Below are 26,040 nucleotides of genomic sequence, written 5' to 3'. Positions count from 1 at the left end.
GTCTCTATTCCCCTCCTTCCCCCCTCCTCCCTCCCCTTCTCATGCGCCTTGTGGAATGCCCACTCAGTCTGCAACAAACTGCCTCTCACCCACGATCTCTTTATCTCTCGCTCCCTTCAACTGCTCGCCCTAACCGAAACCTGGATCTCCCCGGAAGACTCTGCCTCAGTTGCAGCCCTCTGCCATGGAGGCTCTCTCTTCTCCCACACGCCCCGCCCAATCGGCCGCGGCGGAGGCGTTGGGCTACTACTATCACCCTCCTGTAGTTTCCAACCCCTCCACCTACCGCAGTCTCACTGCTTCCCATCCTTTGAAGCCCATTCCATCAGGCTATTCTACCCGCTACCACTCAGAGTGGCAGTCATTTACCGCCCCCCGGATAAATCCTTCCCTTCCTTCCTTACCGACTTTGATGCTTGGCTCTCTGTCTTTCTTGACCCCTCATCTCCGTCCCTCATTCTCGGAGACTTTAACGTACATGCTGATGACTTATCCGACCCCCATACTTCTAAGTTCCTCACCCTAACATCCTCCTTCAACCTCCAGCTGTGCTCCACCACCCCTACTCACCGTGATGGACATTGTCTCGACCTCGTCCTCTCCTCCTCCGGCTCACCCTCCAACTTCCACGTCTCAGCTCTTCCTCTCTCCGACCATCACCTGATCACATTCACACTTCGTCACCCCCCCCCCCCCCTCCACCCCGTCCAACTTTAACCACCATCTCCAGGAACCTCCAGGCTATTGACCCCTCCACCCTATCATCTACTATCTCTAATCTCCTCCCCTCCATCACGTCCTTAGTAACTGTCGACAAAGCGATCTCCGCTTACAATACCGCTCCCTCCTCTGCTTTGGACACCCTCGCGCCATCCATCTCCCGTCCCACAAAGCGCACCAATCCCCAGCCCTGGCTGACTCCTTGCATCCGTTACTTTCGCTCCTGCACCCGATCCGCTGAGCGCCTCTGGAGGAAATCTCGTACCCTTTCAGACTTCCTCCACTACAAATTCATGCTATCCTCCCTCCACTCCTCCCTATTCCGTGCAAAACAGGACTATTACACCCAATTGACCAATTCTCTCAGCTCCAACCCTCGTCGTCTCTTCACCACCCTTAACTCCCTCCTAAAAGTGCCCCCCACTCCTACTCCCCCTTCTCTTTCTCTTCAATCACTGGCCGACTATTTCCGCGACAAAGTGCAAAAGATCAACCTTGAGTTCACGACCAAACCACCACCTCCCCTTCACCCTTTAACCCTCTCCCTCAACCAACCTACCCAGGTCTCCTTCTCCTCCTTTCCTGAGATCACCGAGGATGAAACTTCCCACCTTCTTTCCTCCTCGAAATGCACCACCTGTTCCTCTGATCCCATCCCCACCAACCTACTCAACACTATCTCCCATACTGTCACCCCCGCCATCTGTCGCATCCTCAACCTCTCTCTCTCCACTGCAACTGTCCCTGACACCTTCAAGCACGCCGTTGTCACACCTCTCCTCAAAAAACCTTCACTTGACCCTACCTGCCCCTCCAACTACCGCCCCATCTCTCTTTTACCCTTCCTTTCCAAATTACTTGAGCGCGCCGTTCACAGCCGCTGCCTTGATTTTCTCTCCTCTCATGACATCCTCGATCCACTTCAATCCGGTTTTCGCCCTCTGCACTCGACAGAGACAGCACTCTCTAAATGTTTGCAATGACCTGCTCCTGGCCAAATCAAGAGGTCATTACTCCATCCTCATCCTCCTCGATCTTTCCGCTGCGTTTGACACTGTCAACCATGATTTACTTCTTACCACGCTATCCTCTTTTGGGTTCCAAGGCCCTGTCCTCTCCTGGTTCTCCTCTTATCTCTCCCACCGCACCTTCAGGGTTCACTCCCATGGATCTTCCTCCACTCCCATCCCACTATCTGTTGGAGTTCCCCAGGGATCTGTCCTTGGACCCCTTCTCTTCTCAATCTACACCTCTTCCCTGGGCTCGCTGATCTCGTCTCATGGCTTTCAGTATCATCTTTATGCTGATGACACCCAGCTGTACCTCTCCACACCTGACATCACTGCGGTGACCCAGGCCAAGGTATCGGCCTGTTTATCCGACATTGCGGCATGGATGTCCAACGCCACCTGAAGCTGAACATGTCCAAGACCGAGCTCCTCATCTTTCCTCCCAAACCCACTTCTCCTCTTCCTCCACTCTCTATCTCTGTTGATAACACCCTCATCCTCCCCGTCCCATCTGCCCGCAACCTCGGAGTCATCTTCGACTCCTCCCTCTCCTTCTCTGCGCATATCCAACAGACTGCCAAGACCCGTCGCTTCTTCCTCTTCAACATCAGCAAAGTTTGCCCTTTCCTCTCTGAGCACACCACCAGAACTCTCATCCACGCTCTCATTACCTCTCGCCTTGATTACTGCAACTTACTCCTCACCGGCCTCCCACTCAGCCATCTATCCCCCCTTCAATCAGTTCAGAACGCTGCGGCACGTCTCATATTCCGCCAAAACCGATATACTCATAACACCCCTCTCCTCAAATCACTTCATTGGCTTCCGATCAGATATCGCATACAATTCAAGCTCCTCCTCCTTACCTACAAGTGCACTCAGTCTGCGGCTCCTCACTACCTCTCCACCCTCATCTCCCCCTATGTTCCCGCTCGTAACCTCCGCTCACAGGACAAAGCCCTTCTCTACCACTGCCAACTCCAGGCTCCGCTCATTCTGCCTTGCTTCACCCTATGCCTGGAACAATCTTCCTTCGCCCATACGCCATGCCCCCTCCCTACCCATCTTCAAATCTCTGCTTAAAACTCACCTCTTCAATGCTGCCTTCGGCGCCTAACCGCTCGAGATAGATAGAATGCCCCAATCTATCCACCCTATCAGATTAACTGTTCACTCGTCCTCTAGATTGTTCACTTGTCTTTAGATTGTTCTCTTGTCTTTTAGATTGTAAGCTCTTTGAGCAGGGACCGTCCTTCTATGTTTAAATTGTACAGCGCTGCGTAACCCTAGTAGCGCTTTAGAAATGCTAGTTAGTAGTAGTAGTAGTAGTAATCTACACCTCTTCCCTGGGCTCGCTGATCTCGTCTCATGGTTTTCAGTATCATCTTTATGCTGATGACACCCAGCTATACCTCTCCACACCTGACATCACCGCGGAGACCCAGGCCAAGGTATCGGCCTGTTTATCCGACATTGCGGCATGGATGTCCAACCGCCACCTGAAGCTGAACATGTCCAAGACCGAGCTCCTCGTCTTTCCTCCTAAACCCACTTCTCCTCTTCCTCCACTCTCTATCTCAGTTGATAACACCCTCATCCTCCCCGTCCCATCTGCCCGCAACCTCGGAGTCATCTTCGACTCCTCCCTCTCCTTCTCTGCGCATATCCAACAGACTGCCAAAACCTGTCGCTTCTTCCTCTTCAACATCAGCAAAATTTGCCCTTTCCTCTCTGAGCACACCACCAGAACTCTCGTCCACGCTCTCATTACCTCTCGCCTTGATTACTGCAACTTACTCCTCACCGGCCTCCAACTCAGCCATCTATCCCCCCTTAAATCCGTTCAGAACGCTGCTGCACGTCTTATATTCCACCAAAACCGATATACTCATATCACCCCTCTCCCCAAATCACTTCATTGGCTTCCTATCAGATATCGCATACAATTCAAGCTCCTCCTCCTTACCTACAAATGCACTCAGTCTGCGGCTCCTCACTACCGCTCCACCCTCATCTCCCCCTATGTTCCCGCCCGTAACCTCCGCTCACAGGACAAAGCCCTTCTCTCAGTACCCTTCTCCACCACTGCCAACTCCAGGCTCCGCTCATTCTGCCTTGCCTCACCCTATGCCTGGAACAATCTTCCTTTACCCATACGCCATGCCCCCTCCCTACCCATCTTCAAATCTCTGCTTAAAACTCACCTCTTCAATGCTGCCTTCGGCGCCTAACCGCTCGAGAAATATAGAATGCCCCAATCTATCCACCCTATCAGATTAACTGTTCCCTCGTCCTCTAGATTGTTCACTTGTCTTTAGATTGTTCTCTTGTCTTTTAGATTGTAAGCTCTTTGAGCAGGGACTGTCCTTCTATGTTTAAATTGTACAGCGCTGCGTAACCCTAGTAGCGCTTTAGAAATGTTAGTTAGTTAGTTAAATACATCACTTTGCATTTCTTCGCATTGAATTTTAATTGCCAAACCTTAGACCATTCTTCTAGCTTCCTCAGATCCCTTTTCATGCTTTCCACTCCCTCCCGGGTGTCCACTCTGTTGCAAATCTTAGTATCATCCGCAAATAGGCAAACTTTACCTTCTAACCCTTTGGGAATGTCACTCACAAATATATTGAACAGAATCGGCCCCAGCACCGATCCCTGAGGCACTCCACTACTCACCTTTCCCTCCTCCGAGCGAACTCCATTTACCACCACCCTCTGTCGTCTGTCCGTCAACCAGTTCCTAATCCAGTTCACCACTTCGGGACCTATCTTCAGCCCATCTAGTTTATTTAAGAGCCTCCTGTGGGGAACAGTGTCAAAAGCTTTGCTAAAATCTAAGTAGATTAAGACTATAGCACGTCGATGATTCAATTCTCCAGTTACCCTCTCCCAGGGTCGCCCAAATCATCATAATCGAAAGCCGATCTTGGATGTCCTCAACTGCTTTCCGTCACGGGGACGACCAAAGTTCACGGGGGAGTGTCGGAAACATAGCGACGGCAGGACTGGGGCGTGCTTAACACATGGGCGTCCTCAGCCAATAATGGAAAAAAGAAGGGCGTCCCTGACGAGCACTTGGCCGACTTTACTTGGTCCATTTTTTCTTGCAACCAAGCCTCAAAAAGGTGCTCGAACTGACCAGATGACCACCAGCGGGAATTGGGGATGACCTTCCCTTACTCCCCCCAATGGTCACTAACCCCCTTCCCACCCTCAAAAAAAAAAAAAAAAAAAAAAACTTTAAAAATATTTTTTTGCCAGCCTCAAATGTCATACCCAGCTCCATGACAGCAGTATGCAGGTCCCTGGAGCAGTTTTAGTGGGTGCAGTGCACTTCAGGCAGTCGGACCCAGGCAGGCGGACCCCCCCCCCCCTACCTGTTACACTTGTGGTGGTAAATGTGAGCCCTTCAAAACCCACCAGAAACCCACTGTACCCACATGTAGGTGCCCCCCCTTCACCCCTTTAGGCTATAGTAGTGTTGTAGTTGTGGGTAGTGGGTTTTTTTTTTTTGGGGGGGGGGGGGGCTCAACATCCAAGGTAATGCAGCTATGCACCTGGGAACAATTTCTGAAGTCCACTGCAGTGCCTCCTAGGGTGCCCGGTTGGTGTCCTGGCATGTGAGGGGGACAAGTGCACTACGAATGCTGGTTCCTCCCACGACCAAATGGCTTGGATTTGGTCGTTTCTGAGATGGGCGTCCTTGGTTTCCATTATCGACAAAAACCGGGGACGACCATCTCTAAGGTTGACCTAAATGTTAAGATTTGGGCGCCCCCAACTGTATTATCGAAATGAAAGATGGACGTCCATCTTGTTTCAATAATACGGGTTTCCCTGCCTCTTCACCGGGACGTCCTGCGAGGACATCCTGAGGAAAAACTGGGCAACCCGTTCGATTATGCCCTCAGAGTCTAAATATTTGGGCATAATCGAACAGGATTGTAACATGATTGCTACAAGTAGCTTACATTTATGTGCAACTGTATGCCTAAACGTACAGAATACTGACATTTAGATGCTTATATGTACACTTACCAGCAAAAAAAAACACTTGGGTGCTTAAGTGGTATTCTACAAGTAGATGTTGAAATGGAATAGCACATATTTGTATGTGCAGAGCACATCGATAGGGCCCGCATACCTGCAACATTTAGGCTCCCCCATTAATGCCAAGTCTATAGCAGGTGTAAATGGGAGCACCCAAATATACACTAGTATTATATGTGGACACTTCGGCACCCAAATGTCTATAAAAATGAAGATACTTACCAGTAGCAGGTATTCTTCGAGGACAGCGGGTCTTATATTCTCATCTATGGGTAATGTGATCCTGCATTGCCTGGTCCAGATCTTATGACAAGCTATTTTTGTGGAGCACAAGCGCAAGACACGCTCCACTGTGCATGCACAAATGCCTTCCCGCCGCCACGAGAGCGCAATTACCGCAGTACTACAGAACATATAATAAAAAGACAAAAATGGAGACAACTCCAAGGGGAGGCATGAGGGTTGTGAGAATATAAGGCCTGCTGTCCTCTGAGAAAGCGAAGATACGTACCTGTAGCAGGTATTCTCCGAGGACAGCAGGCTGATTGTTCTCACATGTGGGTCGGCGGCCACAGCGGCCCAGGAACGGAGATTTTTCCAGCAAAAATCCATAGAGCTTTGCGACAGCATCCAGAGCGCGGGGCACTTGCTCCGCATATGCACGGCCATCTTCCCCCGTGCGCGTCCATTCCTGCCTCAGTTATATCAAAAAGCAAATAAAGAACAACATCAACTCCAGAAGGGGAAGAGAGCGGGCTGGTGAGAACAATCAGCCTGCTGTCCTCGCAGAATACCTGCTAAAGGTAAGTAACTTCGCTTTCTCCGAGGACAAGCAGGCTGCTTGTTCTCACATGTGGGGTATCCCTAGCCCCCAGGCTCACTCAAAACAACAAAGAAGGTCAACTGGGCCTCGCAGCAGCGAGGACATAACAAAAGATTGACCTACGAAGAAACAGCTGAGAGTGCAGCCTGGAACAGAACAAAAATGGGCCTAGGGGGGGTGGAGTTGGATTCTAAACCTAGAACAGATTCTGCAGCACCGACTGCCCAAACCGAATGTCGTGTCGGGTATCCTGCTGAAGGCAGTAATGAGATGTGAATGTGTGGACTGATGACCACGTCGCATCCTTGCAAGTCTCTTCTATAATGGCTGACTTCAAGTGAGCCACCAACGCTGCCATGGCTCTAACACTATGAGCCGTGACATGACCCTCAAGAGTCAACCCAGCTTTGGCATAAGTGAAGGAAATGCAATCTGCTAGCCAATTGGAAATGGTGCATTTCCCGACAGCAACTCCCCTTCTGTTGGGATCAAAAGAAAAAAAACAAACATTTGGGCGGACTGTCTGAAGGGGCTTGTCCGCTCCACACAGAAGGCCAATGCTCTCTTGCAGTTCAATGTGTGCAACTGACGTTCAGCAGAGCGGGAATGAGGACGGGGAAAAATTGTTGGCAAGACAATTGACTTGTTCAGATGGAACTCCGACACCACTTTCGGCAAGAACATAGGGTGAGTGTGGAGGACTACTCTGTTGTGATGAAACTTGAGGTAAGGAGCATGCACTACAAAGGCTTGAAGCTCACTGACTCTACAAGCTGAAGTAACGGCCACCAAGAAAATGACCTTCCAGGTCAAATACTTCAGATGGCAGGAATTCAGTGGCTCAAAAAGGAGGCTTCATCAGCTGGGTGAGAATGACATTGAGATCCCATGACATTGGTGGAGGTTTGACAGGGGGCTTTGACAAAAGCAAACCTCTCATGAAGCGAACAACTAAAGGCTGTCCAGAGATAGGCTTACCTTCCACACGATAATGAAAAGCACTAATTGCACTAAGATGAATTCTTACGATCTTGAGACCAGACTCTGACAAGTGTAGAAGGTATTCAAGCAGGGTCTGTGTAGGACAAGAGCGAGGATCTAGGGCCTTGCTGTCACACCAGATGGCAAACCTCCTCCATTTGAAAGAGTAACACCTCTTTGTGGAATCTTTCCTGGAAGCAAGACTCGGGAGACACCCTCAGAAAGATCAAAGGAAGCGAAAGCTACGCTCTCAACATCCAGGCAGTGAGAGCCAGAGACTGGAGGTTGGGATGCAGAAGCGCCCCTTGGTTCTGAGTGATGAGGGATGGAAAACACTCCAATCTCCACAGTTCTTCGGAGGACAACTCCAGAAGAAGAGGGAACCAAATCTGACGTGGCCAAAAGGGAGCAATCAGAATCATGGTTCCGCAATCTTGCTTGAGTTTCAGCAAAGTCTTCCCCACCAGAGGTATGGGAGGATATGCATACAGAAGGCCCTTCCCCCAATGAAGGAGAAAGGCATTCGATGCTAGTCTGTCGTGGGCCTGAAGTCTGGAACAGAACTGAGGGACCTTGTGATTGATCGGAGTGGCGAAAAGATCCACCAAGGGGGTGCCCCACGCTTGGAAGATCTTGCGCACTATGTGCGAATTGAGCAATCACTCGTGAGGTTGCATGATCCTGCTCAACCTGTTGGCCAGACTGTTGTTTACACCTGCCAGATACGTGGCTTAGAGAAACATGCCGTGACGGCGAGCCCAAAGCCACATCTGGACAGCTTCCCGACACAGGGGGCGAGATCCGGTGCCCCACTGCTTGTTGATGTAGTACATGGCAACCTGATTGTCCGTCTGAATTTGGATAATTTGATTGGACAGCCAATCTCTGAAAGCCTTTAGAGCGTTCCAGTTCCAGATCGCTCGCAACTCCAGGAGATTGATCTGAAGACCTGGTTCCTGGAGGGACTAAACTCCTTGAGTGTGAAGCCCATCTACATGAGCTCCCCACCCCAGGAGGGATGCATCCATTGTCAGCACTTTTTGTGTCTGAGGAATTTGGAAAGGACGTCCCAAGGTCAAATTGGATCGAATTGTCCACCACTGAAGGGAATTGTGAAAATCGGTGGACAGCTGGATTGCATCCTCTGGATCCCCTGCAGCTTGATACCACTGGGAAGCTAGGGTCCATTGAGCAGATCTCATATGAAGGCGGGCCATGGGTGTCACATGACCTGTGGAGGCCATATGGCTCAGAAGCCTCAACATCTGCCGAGCCGTTATCTGCTGAGACGCCCGGGCCAAGGAAACGAGGGATAGAAGACTGTCTACCCTCGCCTCGGGAAGATAGGCACGAGCCGTCTGCGAGTCCAGCAGAGCTCATATAAATTCCAGTTTCTGAGCAGGAATAAGGTGGGACTTGGGGTAATTTATAACAAACCCGAGCAGCTCCAGCAGTTGAATAGTCATCTGCATGGACTGTAGAGCTTCTGCCTCTGAGGTGTTCTTCACCAGCCAATCGTCGAGATAAGGGAAGGCTGTCAGGAAGGTGGATTGTATCTACACTTATTATAAGTATATGGAGCATTCCTCCTTCCCCTGAAAAATCGTCTACCTGTTGAGGTAGATGCTGAAGGCGCCCGGTGGGAGAGTTTGTTGAGGGCGGTTTCCCACTGGTGGAGCTGCTCTACCACCTGCTCGAACTTCTCACCAAAAATATTATCCCCCTGGCAAGGAACATCCGCAAGCCGCTGCTGGGTCCGATTGTCCAGGTCAGAGGCACGCAGCCATGAGAGTCTGCGCATCACTATACCTTGAGCAGCGGATCTGGATGCAACATCAAAAGAGTCATAAGCACCCCTGGACAGGAATTTACGACACGCCTTCAGCTACCTGACCACCTCCTGAAAAGGCCTGGCGTGCTACGAAGGGAGCTTATCGACCAAGTTCGCCAGTTGCCTCACATTATTCCGCAAGTGGATGCTTGTATAGAGCTGGTATGATTGAATCTTGGACAGGAGCATGGAGGACTGATAGGTCTTCCTCCCAAAAGAGTCCAGGGTTCTAAATTTCCGTCCCGGGGGCACCGAGGCAAAGTCTCTAGAACTCCTGGCTCTCTTGAGAGCAGAATCCACAACCATAGAGTCGTGACGTAACTGCGACTTCATCAACTCAGGTTCCCCGTGAATTCGATACTCGGACTCAGCTTTCTTGGGAATGGTGGGATTAGATAGTGGTTTCATCCAGTTCCTTAGCAATGTCTCCTTAAGGACATTATGCAGAGGACAGTGGATGACTCCTTAGGTGGCGAAGGATAGTCAAGGACCTTGAGCATCTCTGTCCTGGGCTCATCCACAGTTAGCACAGGGAAGGGAATGCCCACAGACATGTCCTGGACAAATGAAGAGAAAGAAAAACTCTCTGGGGGAGAAAGCTTTCTTTCTGGTGAAGGAGTAGGATCAGAAGGAAGACACAAGACTCCTGAGAAGAGAAATATCTGGGATTCTCCTCTTCCTCCCACAAGGTATCCTCGTCGGTGTCGGAAAAGAGTTCTCTGGGGGGAGGAGTCAAGATGGCGCCGATACGTTGAACGCTGTAAACCTGCTCAGAACAATTCGCTGTTGAACCTGATTTTCCTCAAAAAATAATGCCCCATAAGCGAAAAGGGTCGGTGAGAGCCTTACCTTCTCAGGCTCTTACGTCTTCCCCGATGCAGCGAACTCTGGACGGATTTGCAATTCGGTGTCCACCAGGTGATTCGGGAGGAGGAAATCCGCTAGACGCCAGTGCAGGGGCTCGGACGTCGTTGGAAGTTGAGACCTCTTTATCTCCCCCGATTGTTGGTACTCCACTCTGTCCAGCCGCGATTCGGGAAGGGATTGCCGAACTACAAGCCCCGGAAGTCGGAGGCGATGTGGTCGGGGGAGAGGGTACCATCCCAGAGTTGGAGTCGGCTGTTGAAGGTAAAACAACGCGGGAGAACCCGCCCAGAGTGGTAACGCTTGACATGCTTTGGCAGTCAATGCAAAAAATGCAAGATTTAATTATAAATTCTACTCAAGAGACTAAAAAACTTGCCAACACTGTAGGCCAGCTATCCCAATCTTTGGATAAGCTGAAGCAGGATTTAAAAGATCAGGAAAAACACTCTCAGGAAGAAGCTGTAAAAACAAATGAAAAATTTATTGCAGTGATGAAAGATAATATGTCTATGCGTCAAAGGATTGAACAAATAGAAAACTATAATAGGCGATTGAATATGCGAATTCTTAATTTCCCCAAACCAGTAGGAATGTTACCATATGATTTGTTCAAAAAGTTTCTTCTGGAGAATTTAAAATTTTCAGCTCAAAATATTCCGCCGATAAATAAGATTTATTTTTTACCTACAAAAAAAGATCGAGAAGGTGTTTTGGAGGAAGCTGAAGAATTGAAGGACATTTCACAGATATTGGAAGACTCCTTGACCGAGGTTGTAACCAGAGCTACCCTCTTAGTATCTTTTGTATTTGAACAAGACTTTGATGCTGTATTAAAACTTTATTTTAAAAATATACAGCAACAACTTTGTGGACAGAAATTGTGGATATTTCCTGATGTGACTAAAATCACTCAAGAAAGAAGAAAACAGTTTCTGGAAATGAGAGAGGAAACCAGGTCTTTAGGGGCAACTTTTTTACTTGCTTATCCTTGCAAGTGTGTTATAAAATATCTAAACATAAAGTATGTGTTTTTTGTACCAACACAATTGAGAGAATTTATAAATATGAAAAAGCTTGTCAAATGATAAAACCAACATAAAGTATTCTATGGTGGTATTTAAGGCTAGGCCTTTTCCTATAATTTTTCTTTTTTTGTGTTCCCCTGAACAATTTTGACTCCTTCCTCTCTAATTGTGGTCAAAGGAAGATATGATGAAACATTAATGTTTTTCTTTAGAATAATTTTATTCCTATTTGGATGTTGTGTATTAATCATATCTGTGTTTCATGTTGCAAGTATAATGCTTGTAAAGTTATGAAAAGTTAATAAATAAATAAATAAATAAAAAAATAAATAAAAAAAAAGGAAAAGAGTTCTCTGACTGCAGACCGAAACCGGGCCCATCTCTATGCCGAGGAACCACGTCCTCGATGGTGATGTTGAGAAGTCGACTCCAGTGCCGGTGGCGATGAAGCTCCCTCCAGCGATGTCGACGGGGAGTCGACTTGGGTGACAGCCGAGGACGATGCCGCAAGCGGCAGCGGCGTCGGGGACCTCACCACAGGCCTGAAGCCAGCTGCCGCTTCCATCAATGGTACCGAGGGCGCAAGCACCCCCGGTACTGGAACAGACTGACGCAGCAGCCCTTCCAGAAGCCCTGGAAGAATGGCTCGGATGCGCTCGTCCAGAGTCTCTGCCGGGAAAGGCTGTGGGGTCGGTGCAGAAGTCGGCATCAGAATCTGTGGAGGCCTGGGAGGTGGTAAAGGGCTGTCCGAAGATCGACGCACAGACACCTCTTGTATGGAGGGGGAGCGCTCCTCCCGGCGTCGACGCTTCTCGGGTGCCGAATCCCTCGATGCCCCGGAGCTTCCGGTACCGTGCCTCGAAGGAGACCGATGATGATGCTTCTTCGTCTTCGCTCAAAGCACGTCACTGGTACTCCTCGGTACCGACGAGGACGTGGAATCCACACGCCTCCTCGGGGTGGGGTCCGACAGCGGTCGGTCCCAGTGGGCCTGCACAGCAGGAGCCTTCGAGACAGGTGGAGACCCACTCGACGGCTCACTACTCCCAGCAAGTGGTGATGTCCGGACAGATATTACCTGCGCTCCCGATGTTGATGCCATCCCCGGTGCCGATATCGACGCCGCCAACCGCGGTACCAATATTGACGCCCGAAAAGATGGTCCCGAAGAGCTCTTCTCGACACCTGTGTCCGCTTTTTCAAGCTCAGACACAACTTACAAGCGTCTGGGCGATGGTCGGGCCCAAGGCACTGGATGCACCACACGTGCGGGTCAGTACCCAAGATCGACCGCTGGCACCGAGCACACTTTTTGAAGCTGCTGGGAGGCTTCGATGACATGAGCGGAAAAATCGCGGCGGCGAAGTCAAAAGGCTCAATTATGCCAACAGAGGGGCACAAAAATGAGAACCGTGTACACACAGCCTAAGAAGGCCAGACGAAAGCGAAAGAAAACTTAAAAAGGGGGAAAAATAGAATATAAGGATTTTTTTTTTTAACTGGAAAAGAAAACGACAAAAGGGGCAACTTAAAACAAAAAGAAAGCACGAACAAACAGCGCAAACGCTGAAGTCTTTCTCTGGGCTTGAGGAAGAGAGACCAATATGCAGCCACTCTCCTCCCTGGAAAAAGAAATTGAGGCGGGATCGGACACATGCAGGCAGGAAGATGGCCACGCTCCGGAAGCTGTCACAAAGCTCTATGGATTTTTGTTGGAAAAATCTCCATTCCTGGGCCGCTGTGGACGCCGACCCACATGTGAGAACAAGCAGCCTGCTTGTCCTCGGAGAATTCTTGCTACAGGTTAAGTATCTTAACTTTCGCCGAGGACAAACAGGTCTATTTATTTTAACGTATGGGGAATCCCTAGCTATCAGGCTCACTGAAAACAAAAACCATTGGTCAACTGGGACACGAAATAGCGAGGACACAACACAGGTTAACCTGAAACTATATACAAACTACGTGAGAGTGCAGCATGGAAAAGAAGAAACAGGCCCAGGAGGGTGGAGTTGGATTCTAGACCCCAAGAAAGGTTCTGCAATACTGTCTGTCTAAACCACCTGTCGCATCGGGTATCCAGATCAAGGCAATAGTGTGATGATGACTGTGTGGACCAAAGACTACATGTAGCCTTGCAAATTGATTCAATAGAGGCTGACTACAAGTGGGCTACCGAAGCAGCCATGGCTCTGACATTGTGAGCCTTGACATGACCCTCCAGAGTCAGCCAAGCCTGGGCATCATTGAAAGAAATGCAACCTGCCAGACAATTAGAGATTGAGCATTTCCTGATGGTGACCCCCATCCTGTTGGGATTAAAAGAAATAAAAAGTTGGGCAGACTGTCTGTGGGGCTTAGTCCGTTCCATGTAAAAGGCCAATGCTCTTTTGCAGTCCAAGGTGTGAAAGGTGCTCTTGCCAGGATGGGCACAATATTGGAGAAAGAATGTTGGCAAGACAATCAACTGGTACAGATGAAACTACACCACCACCTTTGGCAGGAACTTAGGGTGTGTAAGGAGGACTACTCTGTTGTGATGAAATTTGGCATAAGGCACAACTACTACTAAGGCCTGAAGCTCATCAACTCCACGAGCTGAAGTAACAGCCACCAAGAAAATGACCTTCAAGGTCAAGTATTTTAGAAGGCAGGAATCTAGTAGCTCAAAAGGAGCTTTCATCAGCCAGGGAACAACACTGAGGTCCCATGACACTGGTGGAGGTTTGACAGGGGTCTTTGAGAAAAGCAAACCTCTCACAAAGCAAATAACTAGAGGTGGTTCAGAGATAGGTTCACCCTCTACACAATGATAAGAACTAATCACACGGAAGTGAACCCTTACAGAGTTGGTCTTAAGGTGCAGAAGGTATTCAAGCAGGGTGTGTAGGACATGAAATGGGATCTAAGGTCTTGCCCTCATACCAGACAAACTTCCTCCATTTAAAAGAGTAACACCTCTTAGTGGAATATTTTGCTGGAAGGCAGCAAGACCTGGGAGACACCCTCTGGCAGATCCAAGGAAGCAAATTCTAGGCTCTCAACATCCAGGCCCTGAGGGTCAGAGACTGGAGGTTGGGATGAAGAGCAGATCTCTCGTTCTGCATGATGAAAGTCGGAAAACACTCTTCTAGATAACTCTAGAAGAAGATGGAACTAGACCTGTCAAAGCCAATAAGGAGTGATCCATATCATGGCCCCACGGTCTTGCTCGAATTTAAAAAAAGTGTTTCCCACAAGAGGTATGGGAGGGTACGCATACAGAAGACCCTGTCCCACAACGAATGAGGAAGCCATCCAACACTAGTCTGTCGTGGGCCTAGAGCCTAGAACGGAACTGAGGGACATCGTGATTGATGTGAGTGGCAAAGATCCACTGAGGCAGTGCCCAATGCTCGGAAGATCTCGAAGCAATGCCCATGTTGACAGACCACTTGTGCGGTTGCATGACCCTGCTCAGTCTGCCAGATAATTGGCACAAAGGAGCATACCATGCCAGACAGCCCAACGCCACATCCAAACAGCCTCCTGACACAGACGGTGTGATCCAGTGCCTCTCTGCTTGTTGGTGTAATACATTGCAACTTGATAGTCCATTTAAATCAGTACAATTTGGTGAGACAGCCGATCTCTGAAACCCTTTAGAGTGTTCCAAATAGCCAGAAGCTCCAGGAGATTGATTTGGCGATCTGCTTCCTGGGCGGACCAAGCAGACCATCTACATTACCTCCCTACCCCAGGTGAGATGCATCCATCATCGGCACTTTTTGCGGCTGAAAAATTTGGAATGGAAGTCCGAGTCAAATTGGATCAAATGGTCCACAACAGGGAGCAAGCAAGCTCCAAGGACACTTGGATGACATCTTCCAGGTTCCCAGTGGCTTGGCACCAGTGAGAAGCTAGGGTCCACTGGGCAGTTCTCATGTGAAGATGTGTCACGGGCACCATATAAACTATGGATGCCATGTGTCCCACCAACTGCAATATCTGTCGAACCGTGACCTGCTGAGAGGTTCGAACTCAAGAAGCTAGTGCAACTAGAGTGTACACTCTCAGCCCTGGGAGGAAGGCTCAAACCTTCTGCATATCGAGCAGGGCTCTACTCCGATTGCTGAGCAGGGTGTAGGGGGTGGTTTAAAACAAACCCTAGTACCTCGAGCACCCAAATAATGCTCCACATGGATTTTCGAGCACTGCCTTTCGACGGTGCACTGCTCTTCACCAGCCACTCATCAAGATAATGGAGCACATGGACTCTCAGTCTGTGTATGAATGCTACGACTACCACTAGACATTTGGTAAATACCTTGGGAGCTGACATGTGGCCAAATAGAAACACTTGCTACTGGAAGTGCCGTGTTTCCTGCCGATACTGTAAATACTTCTGGTGAGCTGGAAGTATTAGGATGTGTGTATACGCATCCTTTAAGTCCTGATAGCATAGGCAATTGTTTTCCTGAATCATGGGGAAAAGGGTGCCCAGGGAAACCATCCTGAACTTTTCTTTAATCAGGAATTTGTTCAGGGTTCTTAGGTCTAGGATGGGATGCATCCCCCCTGCCTTCTTTTGCACGAGGAAGTACCTGAAATAGAATCCCTGCCCTTCTTCCCCTGGTGGAACAGGTTGGACCCCATGGGTCTTCAGAAAAGCTGAGAGTTCCTCTGCAAATACCTGTTCGAGCTCATGCTGAGAGCTGAAGGAATAAACGCTCAGTGGGTAATTTAAAGGTTTCTGACACCAACTGAGGGTGTACCCGAGACAGACTATTTGAAGAACCCACAGGTCGGAGGTTACAAAGGGCCACCTTTTGTGAAAAAACTTCAGCCTCCCCCAACCGGCAATTCATCCGGGTCAGACACTTCGATGGGCCAATGCTCTGCTGGAGCCAGTCAAAAGCTCATCCCTTGCTTGGACTGGGGAGCAGAAGGGGCCTAAGGCACACCTGTTGATGAAAACAAGCACTGTGGGGCTAAGCATGAGAAGGTGGGCGAGAGGAGGTGGCGAACCTATGCCTCTGCGAGTAGTAGGCACCCCTTCTCGACTTGCCAAAAGATTCAATGAACATTACTCGATTTGTTTTTTCATATCTTTCCCGTGGAGGCAGATGCAGAAGGCACCTGGTAGGAGACAGAAGAGATGGTAAAAGTGTGTGTCTTGATCTGGCCAGTGACCTTTTCAACCTTCTCTCCAAAATGGTTATCCCCCTGACATGAGGCATCCACCAATCTCTGCTGAACAATCGGTTTAAAGTCAGAGACACGCAGCCATGAGAGTCTGTGCATCTCTATACCTTGTGCAAAGAACCTGGATGCCACATCAGAGTGTCGTTGGCGCCCCAGCCAAGAATTTACAACACATTTTCTGCTGCTTGGCCAACTGGCGAAGCAACCTGGCCTGCTCTGGAGGGAGAAAGTCAGCCAAATTTAGCAACTTGTACATCGAGTCCCATAAGTAGATGCTTGTGAAAAGCTGATATGATTGTTTGCATAACACAAGCATAGAGGCCCGAAACATTCTTCCTCCCAAAAGAGTCCACGGTTCTAGCTTCTCTGTCTGTTGGAGGAGGGAGGGTAGCATGCCTTCCTCCTCTTCCTGCAACACCACAAAATGGCGGCACCCAGCCCTACCCAGTGTATCCTGGGATGCACTAGGCAGGGCTACAATCCATATAAGGGAGAAACTCCCTTATATGGTGTAAAGCCCCACCCAGCGCATCCCAGGATATACTGGGCAGGGCTGGGCACCGCCATTTTGCGGCGTCGCAGGAAGAGGAGGGAGGCAGGCTACCCTCACTCCTCCAACACACAAGGTAAGGGGGTAGGGGGGACTGGACCACCAGGGACCCCTTGCTGGGGGACTAGGGGGGGCTGGAGACCCACCGGATCTCCAGCCCCCCTGTCGCTGGGGGGGGGGGGTTGCTGGTTGCCCACTAGGCCACCAGGGACCCTTTGCTGGGGGAGTTGGCGGGGTTGGAGACCTACCGGATCACCAGCCCTCCCTGAACCTGGGGGGGGGGGGGGGGGATTCGTCAGGGAGAGCGGAGGTCCGGCGGACCTCCAGACCCTGTTGCTCAGGGCAGGGGTAGTTGGGGCCTGGTGGTCCCATGGACCTCCAGCCCCTGTGTTTCACAGGTTTGGGCTCAGGCACAATTCTCCCACACTTCTACCCCATGATCAGAGATAATTGCGTGTTTAAATTTGCATGCAATTATCTCTGATCATAAGTCTAATAATGCCCTGCGCTGTTCCAGCGCTATTTTTGGAGCGCTGTTTGGAACAGCGCAGGGTTTTGATCATCTGTCTGTGAGTGTGCAAGGTACTTTAGGCCAGCTTTATTCTGAGATGTGCCAGGAGAGATACATGCCCTTTTAAAGTCACATGGCTCAATATTCTCCATGCTGATGTTTGCGGACTCATTTGTATTTCTCTCAAAGTGGATCCCAAGTTGATAACCCTTTCCTATGAGTCCAATGGAGGCAATGGGCTTATTTGAGATCACTTATGAGGAACTCTAATGACTCAATCACCTGGATGGTTATATCCATGGGCCTTTGGGATCCTTCCTGAAATGTGCTCTTGACCAATCATCAAAAGAGGGCAGAACACAATAGTGATAGTGATGGCTAAATATTACAAATCTGAGATATGTACAGAGGAGGATCTCCCACTTGCTTGTTTGAACCCCTTTAAAGATTCTGTGAATGGGCAGTATCATATCTTAATTGAGAATGTTGAGAAAATAGAGGATTTCAACTGTTTCTGCCCTGAGTTCCTCTTTCATGCTAACAAATTGATTGGCTTCTGCCATTTCCCATATAAAATCAATAAAGGAATGTTCTTTAGATAGGAACTTTCTCCTTTCATAGGGAGGAGCTGGATCAGATGGTCAGAGAACTGAGTAGACTTGTAATCAGAATCCCAGGAGTGCTCAAGATCTCATCCAATAAAGAATTAAAGGGGAATTCTGGGTCTCAGCCTGGTTAGACTTCTATACTTCAGTGGAGGTTGACCTCAACTGAGAGTGTCTAGACATAGATGTCCATCTGTGTCTCATGAAAGCTCCTCCTCGACTCACTAGTGACTAACCATAATGTGGAAGACATCAACTCCGAGACCCTTTGAGGTTTTGGCATTGATGAATCTCCTCCAGGTATTGCATGAATCTCTAGGATAAGCTAAGAGGCTCCATGTATAAGAACAATGGTGAAGGTGAGGTGTCAACATTAACCAAGGAATCATTTTAGGAGCTCATTGATCTTTGAGCTCTTCCGCAAAGACTGCCAAAGCCAAAAGCAAAGAGTTCCAGCAGGAATGTCCACATGCTGCTCAATCATTTATAGTATTTTGGGTGGCTTGGACATGAATCCTTAGAGGCTTTCATGACTCTGCTGGAATAGAAGAGGATGAACAGTTCTCAGTGAGGTCACAGAATACCAGAGAATATAGTACCTCAATGCTCTCAGTGCCATATTCTAATGGGGTACAGTGTCAATGCTTCCTGGCAAACCAATGCTTATCATTGTGAGTCTTCTGTATCAACAAAGGAGAATGAATTCTTCCATTTTGAGATTGACCGTGATTGATACACTCCCAATATCAATGCATCGCCAGTATCTAGTGCAGTTCCTGTACTCTTTGAGACCAATGCCACCGATGCTAGTACTGATGGACTGGACTTAGAAGTACCAACCTCATGCTGTTCTTCAAGGTCATGAATATCTTTGTCACCTGAGAACACAGATAACATGAAGAGAGTTTATGACTGGGCTGAAGGCACTGTAAGCCCCAAGTTAGGGTACCCATTTTGAATATGGTCTTACTGTACAGTCCACATTTTTTAAAGGTATTGGGGACTTTTTCCTGGATTTATTGCCAAAAAATACAACTGCCGTGAAATCAATGTCAAATATGTAAATGTAGGGGAAGTGTGTGTGTGTGTGTGTGTGTATGGGGTAGGGGGAGGGATTCATCTTAGAAATTATATTTGTATGTCTAAACTTCCACATGGAGGTGCAAGTTTTATGTATATCTTTCCTAATTTTTCCATGTGTATGGAAAATCGAATGTTGTATGCTAATGACTTGAAACCTAATAAAAAGATTACAAAGAAACACACACACACATGATCTGTAAAAGATCTGAGCGTTCATGCAAAAAAAAACAAGATCCTCCAATTCAAAAGCAAAAATTGAGCTAGCAAGTACTACCTGTGGACTTTCAGTGGCACTATATTGATGGTGCCACTGAAAATCCTTCCAGACTGCCTGAGCACTATCTGGATTGTGTCAGGGCAATGCATGGATGGAGCAGCAATTTATCCAGAAATTGGTGATATTTAGTCTTCTGTCCAGATAGCTATCTCAATAAGGATAGGACAATGCCATTCACTATGTGGATAACAGCACTGAATATCCTTGAATTATATAATGTCAAACCTGGAGCATGGACCACAAGGAAACTTGAATTAGACAAAAAAAAACTAATTAGGATTACTAGCAGAATAGAAGTCCTCCTCTTGCGGCCAGAACATTCCCCACACTCAGCAGTCAGCAGCACTGTCATCAGCACCGTCCATGAGCCAATGCCTGTACAAAAACTTTGCGTACACAGAGGGGACCAGTGCGCTAGTGGAGCGTTGATGGTGCCATCGACTACAGAGTGTAGGAGAGTGTTCTGGCTGTTGGAGGGGCTTGGGGATCCTAGCCAACTTAGTTATTTATAATTGGGTTCACTAGGGGGATGGCAGGGAAAAAATGTTAAACTGGGCTCAGGTCCATCCAAAATTGCACATTAGGGTACAGCAGTGGTGAATGGTATAGTAAAAGGCACAATTAAGATAATTAAGAGTATTCAAGGTCAGCATTAGATGTTTTTGTTATAGGTACCATTCACCGATAATATTATGTCATGTACATTTATGAAAATATTTAAAATGCCCAAAAATAGTGATATATCATTTACTATTGTATTCGCTTGGCAGAAATAATGCAGAACTGTTGTGTAAATCAATTTCAGTTTGTGTACAATGAGGATAATTTTAGAACAGGGCACCTACTACAGGCACCTATTTTAACTCTATAAAGAAAAGTAGAGGCTGACTGAATTTGATTACAGCACCAAAAATGGCTCAAAATCCATTTTTGGCCCAGTTCTTATTTCGGCCAATAGGTTATTCTCATTTTCAGTCATAGTTTCAGTTTTGGTCAAAAATGACCACGTGTTTTTGGTAGAAGCTGAGAATTTGTGCTTTGTCCCTCTTGTTCCTTTCTTCGCACTCCCCCCAACCAGGAGTTACCCCTCCCCCAAGACTCTGCCCCTCCATCACCATATCTCTTACAATCCTTGGTAATCTAGGTGTGTAGCTAGGGCATGAGTGATCCCCAGTTATTCCTGCCCATTCTGTCACTGCTCTCAAAATGGCTGCCATAACTGGAGCATTGGTCTTGACCTGAATACAAAACAGACCACCAGGAATTATAAGGAAGCCCCGGGGGGGGGGGGGGGGGCGGGAGGTGCTAGTTATTGTATTCTTTTTTTTTTTTTTGGTACTTCAATTGCGAGTAATGCATTTATGATCTTGCCCAATAGTGGAGGAGTAGCCTAGTGGTTAGAGCACCAGTCTTGACATCCAGAGATGGCCAGTTCAAATCCCACTGCTACTCCTTGTGATCTTGGGCAAGTCACTTAACCCTCTATTGCCTCGGGTACAAAATTAGATTGTGAGCCCTCCAGGGACAGAGAAATACCCAGTGTACCTGAATGTAACTCACCTTGAGCTAGTACTGAAAAAGGTGTGAGCAAAATCCAAATAAATAAAAATAAATAATAATAATAGTTTATATAGTAGAGAGCTTAAATTTAAGATAACAAGCTCCTTAGGAATTAGCTTCTTGGTGGGGCTATGATGTCAGTTGTCACTCTGAATATAGTGCAATGTCAGTCACTGTAAAAGCACTTTTGCATTTAGTTTGTTTTCATTAGCAGTCTGTGTGTGGATGTTATTTGGCTTGGAGGTAAAATATTGGCAACTACAGCTGGACCAATGCAGCCTCCAATGGTAATTCAGGCTTCAGTGTGTGTCATTTTCGGCACACCAGAAAATATTTTTGGAATTTTTCCACTGTGCTAACCCAGTGGTAAAATCGCTGCCCAGTTACTGCCAGGTTACCACGGGATCCCTTACTGCCACCTCAATGGGTGGTGGTAAATACTCCCCACCGCATGGCCATGCAGTTAGGGTTACCATATGGCTCCAGAAAAAGGAGGACAGATTGAACCAGTCTGGGTTTTACTTCCATTGCTTTCAATGGAAGCGAAACCCGGACTGGATCAATGTGTCCTCCTTTTTCTGGAGCCATATGGTAACCCTAAATATGCCTTTCATTGTTTAAATCCCCAGCAGCCCTAACTGGTTCACATTCACACAACCAAACCAGATGCTGAGTTTTGGTGAGGCTTTAGTTTCAGCCAAAACCTTTCAGACAGTTTTGGTGGCAGTTTAGGCCTAAACTGAAAAAAGCAGTTTTGGTTGGCCTCTAAAGAAATGTACTATCTACTTTTCTTTATAGAATACTAGTGCAAGTGGCAGAGAATGTGTGTACATCTAGGTGTGACCATTTACATTAGTCCTATAGCTAGTCTAAATGTCTGTGCCTAGATATATGAATGAACGTGTACAATTTAGTAATCTATCATTTAAGTACGCACATGTGTACTCTGCCCAAACTTCGCCCATGTCCACCAGTAAAGAATGCACCACCAAAACATATTTTTTGCTAGTCAATATGCTATAACAAGTCATTTACACAAATAAATACCTATTTAAGCATGTAAATGACTAGAACACCACTATTATGTCCGTATATTAAGCTGTTTTTCAATCCTTTTGCCAAATAAACACACGAGAAAGTAAAAAAAAAAAAAAAAGAGGTACAAGAGATTTAAAAAAACACAGCTGTACAGAGAACAGGAATCCTACTTTACCACACATGAGATAAGAGGAGTAAAAACAAAAAAAAAAGTGTTTTTATATATAAAGGTCTTTTTAAAAGAGTATCTCACTGAAATAGCAAACATTGTGTAAGACTCAGATTGAGGGAAACCATTTCTGTTTTCCATTGTTTTGGGAAACACTACTAGAACTATGGAGTTAGAGGGACAGAACAAAGAAGAGGAAAAATGGACATCTTCCTGCAGCCATCAGTACCTGCGAGAGAGATCAAATATTTTGAAATGTGCCAAATCTGTTGCAGCGGCCAGGAAATTGCCACAGACATCCAGAAGACATGGATTTCCCTCCGACTCTGAGAACACCAACAGTTGTTTGACAGTGCCCTGAAACAGGAGATGCACACAAACCTTATTCAAGATAAAAACTCAACCACTTAATAAAGCTTATCCTGCCAAGACAATCTTAAAACTTCATTCATTCCTTCTATTTTAGGAAATAAGAATAACAAAACATAATTTTACAAACTTTACTATGAAATGGCATAAATTTACAGAATGCTGTTCAAACTAAGAAAATATAAATCAATTCACAGGTCTAATAAAATAAAGACAAAGGTTAAAAAAAAAAGGATATAGGCCTCCACATAAAAAGGAGCTACAAACTAAATCATTATCAAATGAACTCTTGTCCTTCAGGATACATTAAATTAGCTTCTTTACAATTTAGGATTAAGATCTATGATTGGTTGACAAATCTGTTATCTCAAGGTTCTTTTCCTTTTTACATGGATGATATTATTTTAACTCCTATCCCTAAAAATAAATTGGAATCTTGAGCATTAGTTTATAATTATAGGCTAGTTGTTTCAATTCCTTTTTTTGCCACGCTTATGGAGCGCACAGTTACTACTCAATTAACAATGTATTTGGATAAATTTAATATTTTACATAATTCACAATCAGGTTTCCGATCTTACTTTAGTACAGAGAAATTACTATACACATTAATAGTTGACATTCATGCCCTGTTGAGTAAAGGGGAAAAAAGCTCTTAATTTCTCAAGCAGATTTGATCTTGTGGATCATACCCTGCTTCTAAATATATTAAGTAACATAGGTTTAACAGGGAATGTTTTGAGTTGGTTGTCACGCCCCTCACCTCGGTGGTGATGGGGCCCTCCAGCAGCGTAGGAATCCCCGCCGCCATAGCTGGCCCGGTATTCCCTCCAGCGGCACAGTGCTCCCCACCATCTCCACCGGTGCAGTACTACACACCTGACATCCTCACGCAATGCTGCCCTCCTCCTCGCAGTCCTGTGTGCGCCGGTTAGGGAATGCCTGGTGCTGCTCTGGATCGTCAGCCCACCTCTCTGCTCCATGGGGATAGGCCACCTTCGCGACGGGCTCCTGCTCTCTTTCTCTCTCTGACTTTTATGGCCCATGGACGGTCTCTGGGTCTTGGATGCTCCTCTCCCATTGGTGGCTTTGACTGTATCACTAGTTTTCTTCTGCCCTATGACAGCTCTCTCTTCCAGCTGGTTCCTATTGACGTCAGACAGCAGCACTATTTCTATGGAGTTCTCCCTCTGCTTCAGTGCTTCGGCTTCTACCTTGGTAAGCTTCCTTCGTAGTTGTGTATTTAGTATCTCCTCTGTTTTCTGGATCTTTGTCTGCTCCTGGAATTCTCTTTGCCTGTTGCCTGCCTCTGGACCACTCGTTGCCTGCCTGCTTGACCCCAGCCTGTACCTGGACCACTCTTCGGTCGCTGCCTGACCTTCTCTTAGCTCCCTGTCTCTCCAGCCTCTGCCTTTTAAGTCCTGCTGGCAGGTGCACTTAGGGGCTCAAGCTCTGGGGAACGGTTAACACTGCAGATGAAGCCTCAGGGTTGCCTGACCGCTGAGTCAGAAAATGGGTCCTCAATCCCTGGACAAAGCATTCTACTTGGTATGAGAGCTCATGGGCCCAACATTGGTTTAGAGGCTTTCTTGAATGATCTTATTCAGTAAAGTTAGAAGGAGAATATTCGGAAAGATGGGATGCGGCCTGCGGAGGTCTACAGGACTCCCCTCTATCTCCAGTGCTCTTCAATGTTCTTATGGCATCACTGGGATATCAACTGGAAGAAGCAGGTCACAAAGCTTATATTTATGCAGACAATATTACAATTCTAATTCCAATAGAAATAGAAGTGGTGAAAGTAATGAAGTGGTGAAAGTAATCCCACAAATAATTGTATGGCTGTGATAGTTATATGGATGTTCAATAATTGTCTTAAACTTAACAACGAGAAAACTAAGTTTCTTCTGAAGATATTTTCTTTTGAAACCATCTTCCCTGTTTTTAAACTGTCTAACTTAAAAATCTTTGAAAATTTTAGGAATATTGTTAAAACATATGTCTTTGGAATCTCACATAAACTGCCATGAAAATACTTTGAAAATAAACAGGAGGAAAAATTTGTTCACTCAACGAATAGTTAAGCTCTGGAACTCTTTGTCGGAGGATGTGGTAACAGCGGTTAGCGTATCTGGGTTTAAAAAAAGTTTGGACAAGTTCCTGGAGAAAAAGTCCATAGTCTGCTATTGAGACAGACATGGGGAAGCAACTGCTGGTATTGTCTTAAAGGGCTTTTATTGAACTGTGTTTTGAACTTCTGTTCTAGTGATTTCATCTTTTTATGCTGAAATTGTATTAAAGGTGCTTTCATTGGAACTGTGTTTTAACCTGTGCCAAGTATTTTAAGAGGACACACAAAACTCAAGTACTTGATTTCAGACGTACTGATTTTGATAAAATGGGGGAATACCTGAAGAAGGAGCTGTTAGCGTGAGAAGGCATAGGAGATGTGGAAAATCAGTGGTCAAAGCTAAAGGCTGCTATAAATAAGGCAACTGATCTTCATGTAAGGAAAGTAAACAAAAACAAGAGAAGCAGGAAGCCTTTATAGTTCTCCAAACAAGTAGCTGAAAAATAAAGAGCAAAAGAGGCTTTGTTCAAGAAATACAAAAGTATGCACGGAAAAGATTATTGGATTAAACTCAAAGAAGCAAAGAGGGAAATGCAGCTAGCGAAAGTGCAAGCGGAATAAAGATGTAAAGAAAGGTGATAAGACCTTTTTCAGATATACTGGAGAAAGAAGAAAGGATAGGAATGGAATTGCAAGACTGAAAGATAATGAGAATGGCTAATGATGAAGATAAAGTGAACATGCTAAACAATTTCTTCTCTTCCGTGTTCACAGAGGAAAATCCTGGAGAAGGACCGTGGTTGGCTGCCAAGGGAACATCTGGGAATGGAGTGGATACTGTGCAGTTTACAGAAGAAGGAGTTTATAAACAGCTTCAGAATCTGAAGGTGGACAAAGCTATGGGGCTGGATGGGATACATATCCCAGGATACTGAAGGAGCTCAGAGGGGTCCTGGTGGGGCCTCTTAAATATTTATTTAATAGCTCTTTAGAGACGGGAGAGGTTCCACAGATTGGAGATGAGCGGATGTGGTCCCTCTTCACAAAAGTGGAGACAGGGAAGAAGTGGGAAACTACAGACCAGTAAGTCTCACATCGGTGGTAGGAAAAATAATGGAGTCGCTGATGAAAGAAAGGATAGTTAACTTTCTAGAAGTCAACGGGTTACAGGACCTGCGGCAACATGGCTTTACCAAAGGAAAATCTGCCAAACAAATCTTATTGACTTCCTTGACTGGGTGACCAAAGAACTGGATGAAGGACGTATAATATATGTAATCTACTTAGATTTCTGCAAAGCCTTTGATACGGTCTCT

The 26,040-nt window shown here is 46.8% G+C and overlaps 1 protein-coding gene across 1 annotated transcript in view; it reads right to left on the bottom strand.

Moving 5' to 3' along the window:
• The window catches only part of IFT140 (intraflagellar transport 140), a 681,938-nt gene that overhangs the window by 389,276 nt on the left and 266,622 nt on the right, over positions 1-26,040 (bottom strand). The window contains exon 13 of the mRNA XM_030212528.1: positions 22,514-22,641. Coding sequence (XP_030068388.1) covers positions 22,514-22,641 — 128 coding nt within the window. The remainder of the gene's footprint in view (positions 1-22,513; positions 22,642-26,040) is intronic.

The sequence above is a fragment of the Microcaecilia unicolor genome, chromosome 8 (genome assembly GCF_901765095.1).
Source record: "Microcaecilia unicolor chromosome 8, aMicUni1.1, whole genome shotgun sequence".
In the NCBI taxonomy this organism is placed as follows: Eukaryota; Metazoa; Chordata; class Amphibia; order Gymnophiona; family Siphonopidae; genus Microcaecilia; species Microcaecilia unicolor.
The sequence above is the reverse complement of the archived record's forward strand: the minus strand, read 5'-3'. Positions and strand labels throughout refer to the sequence as shown.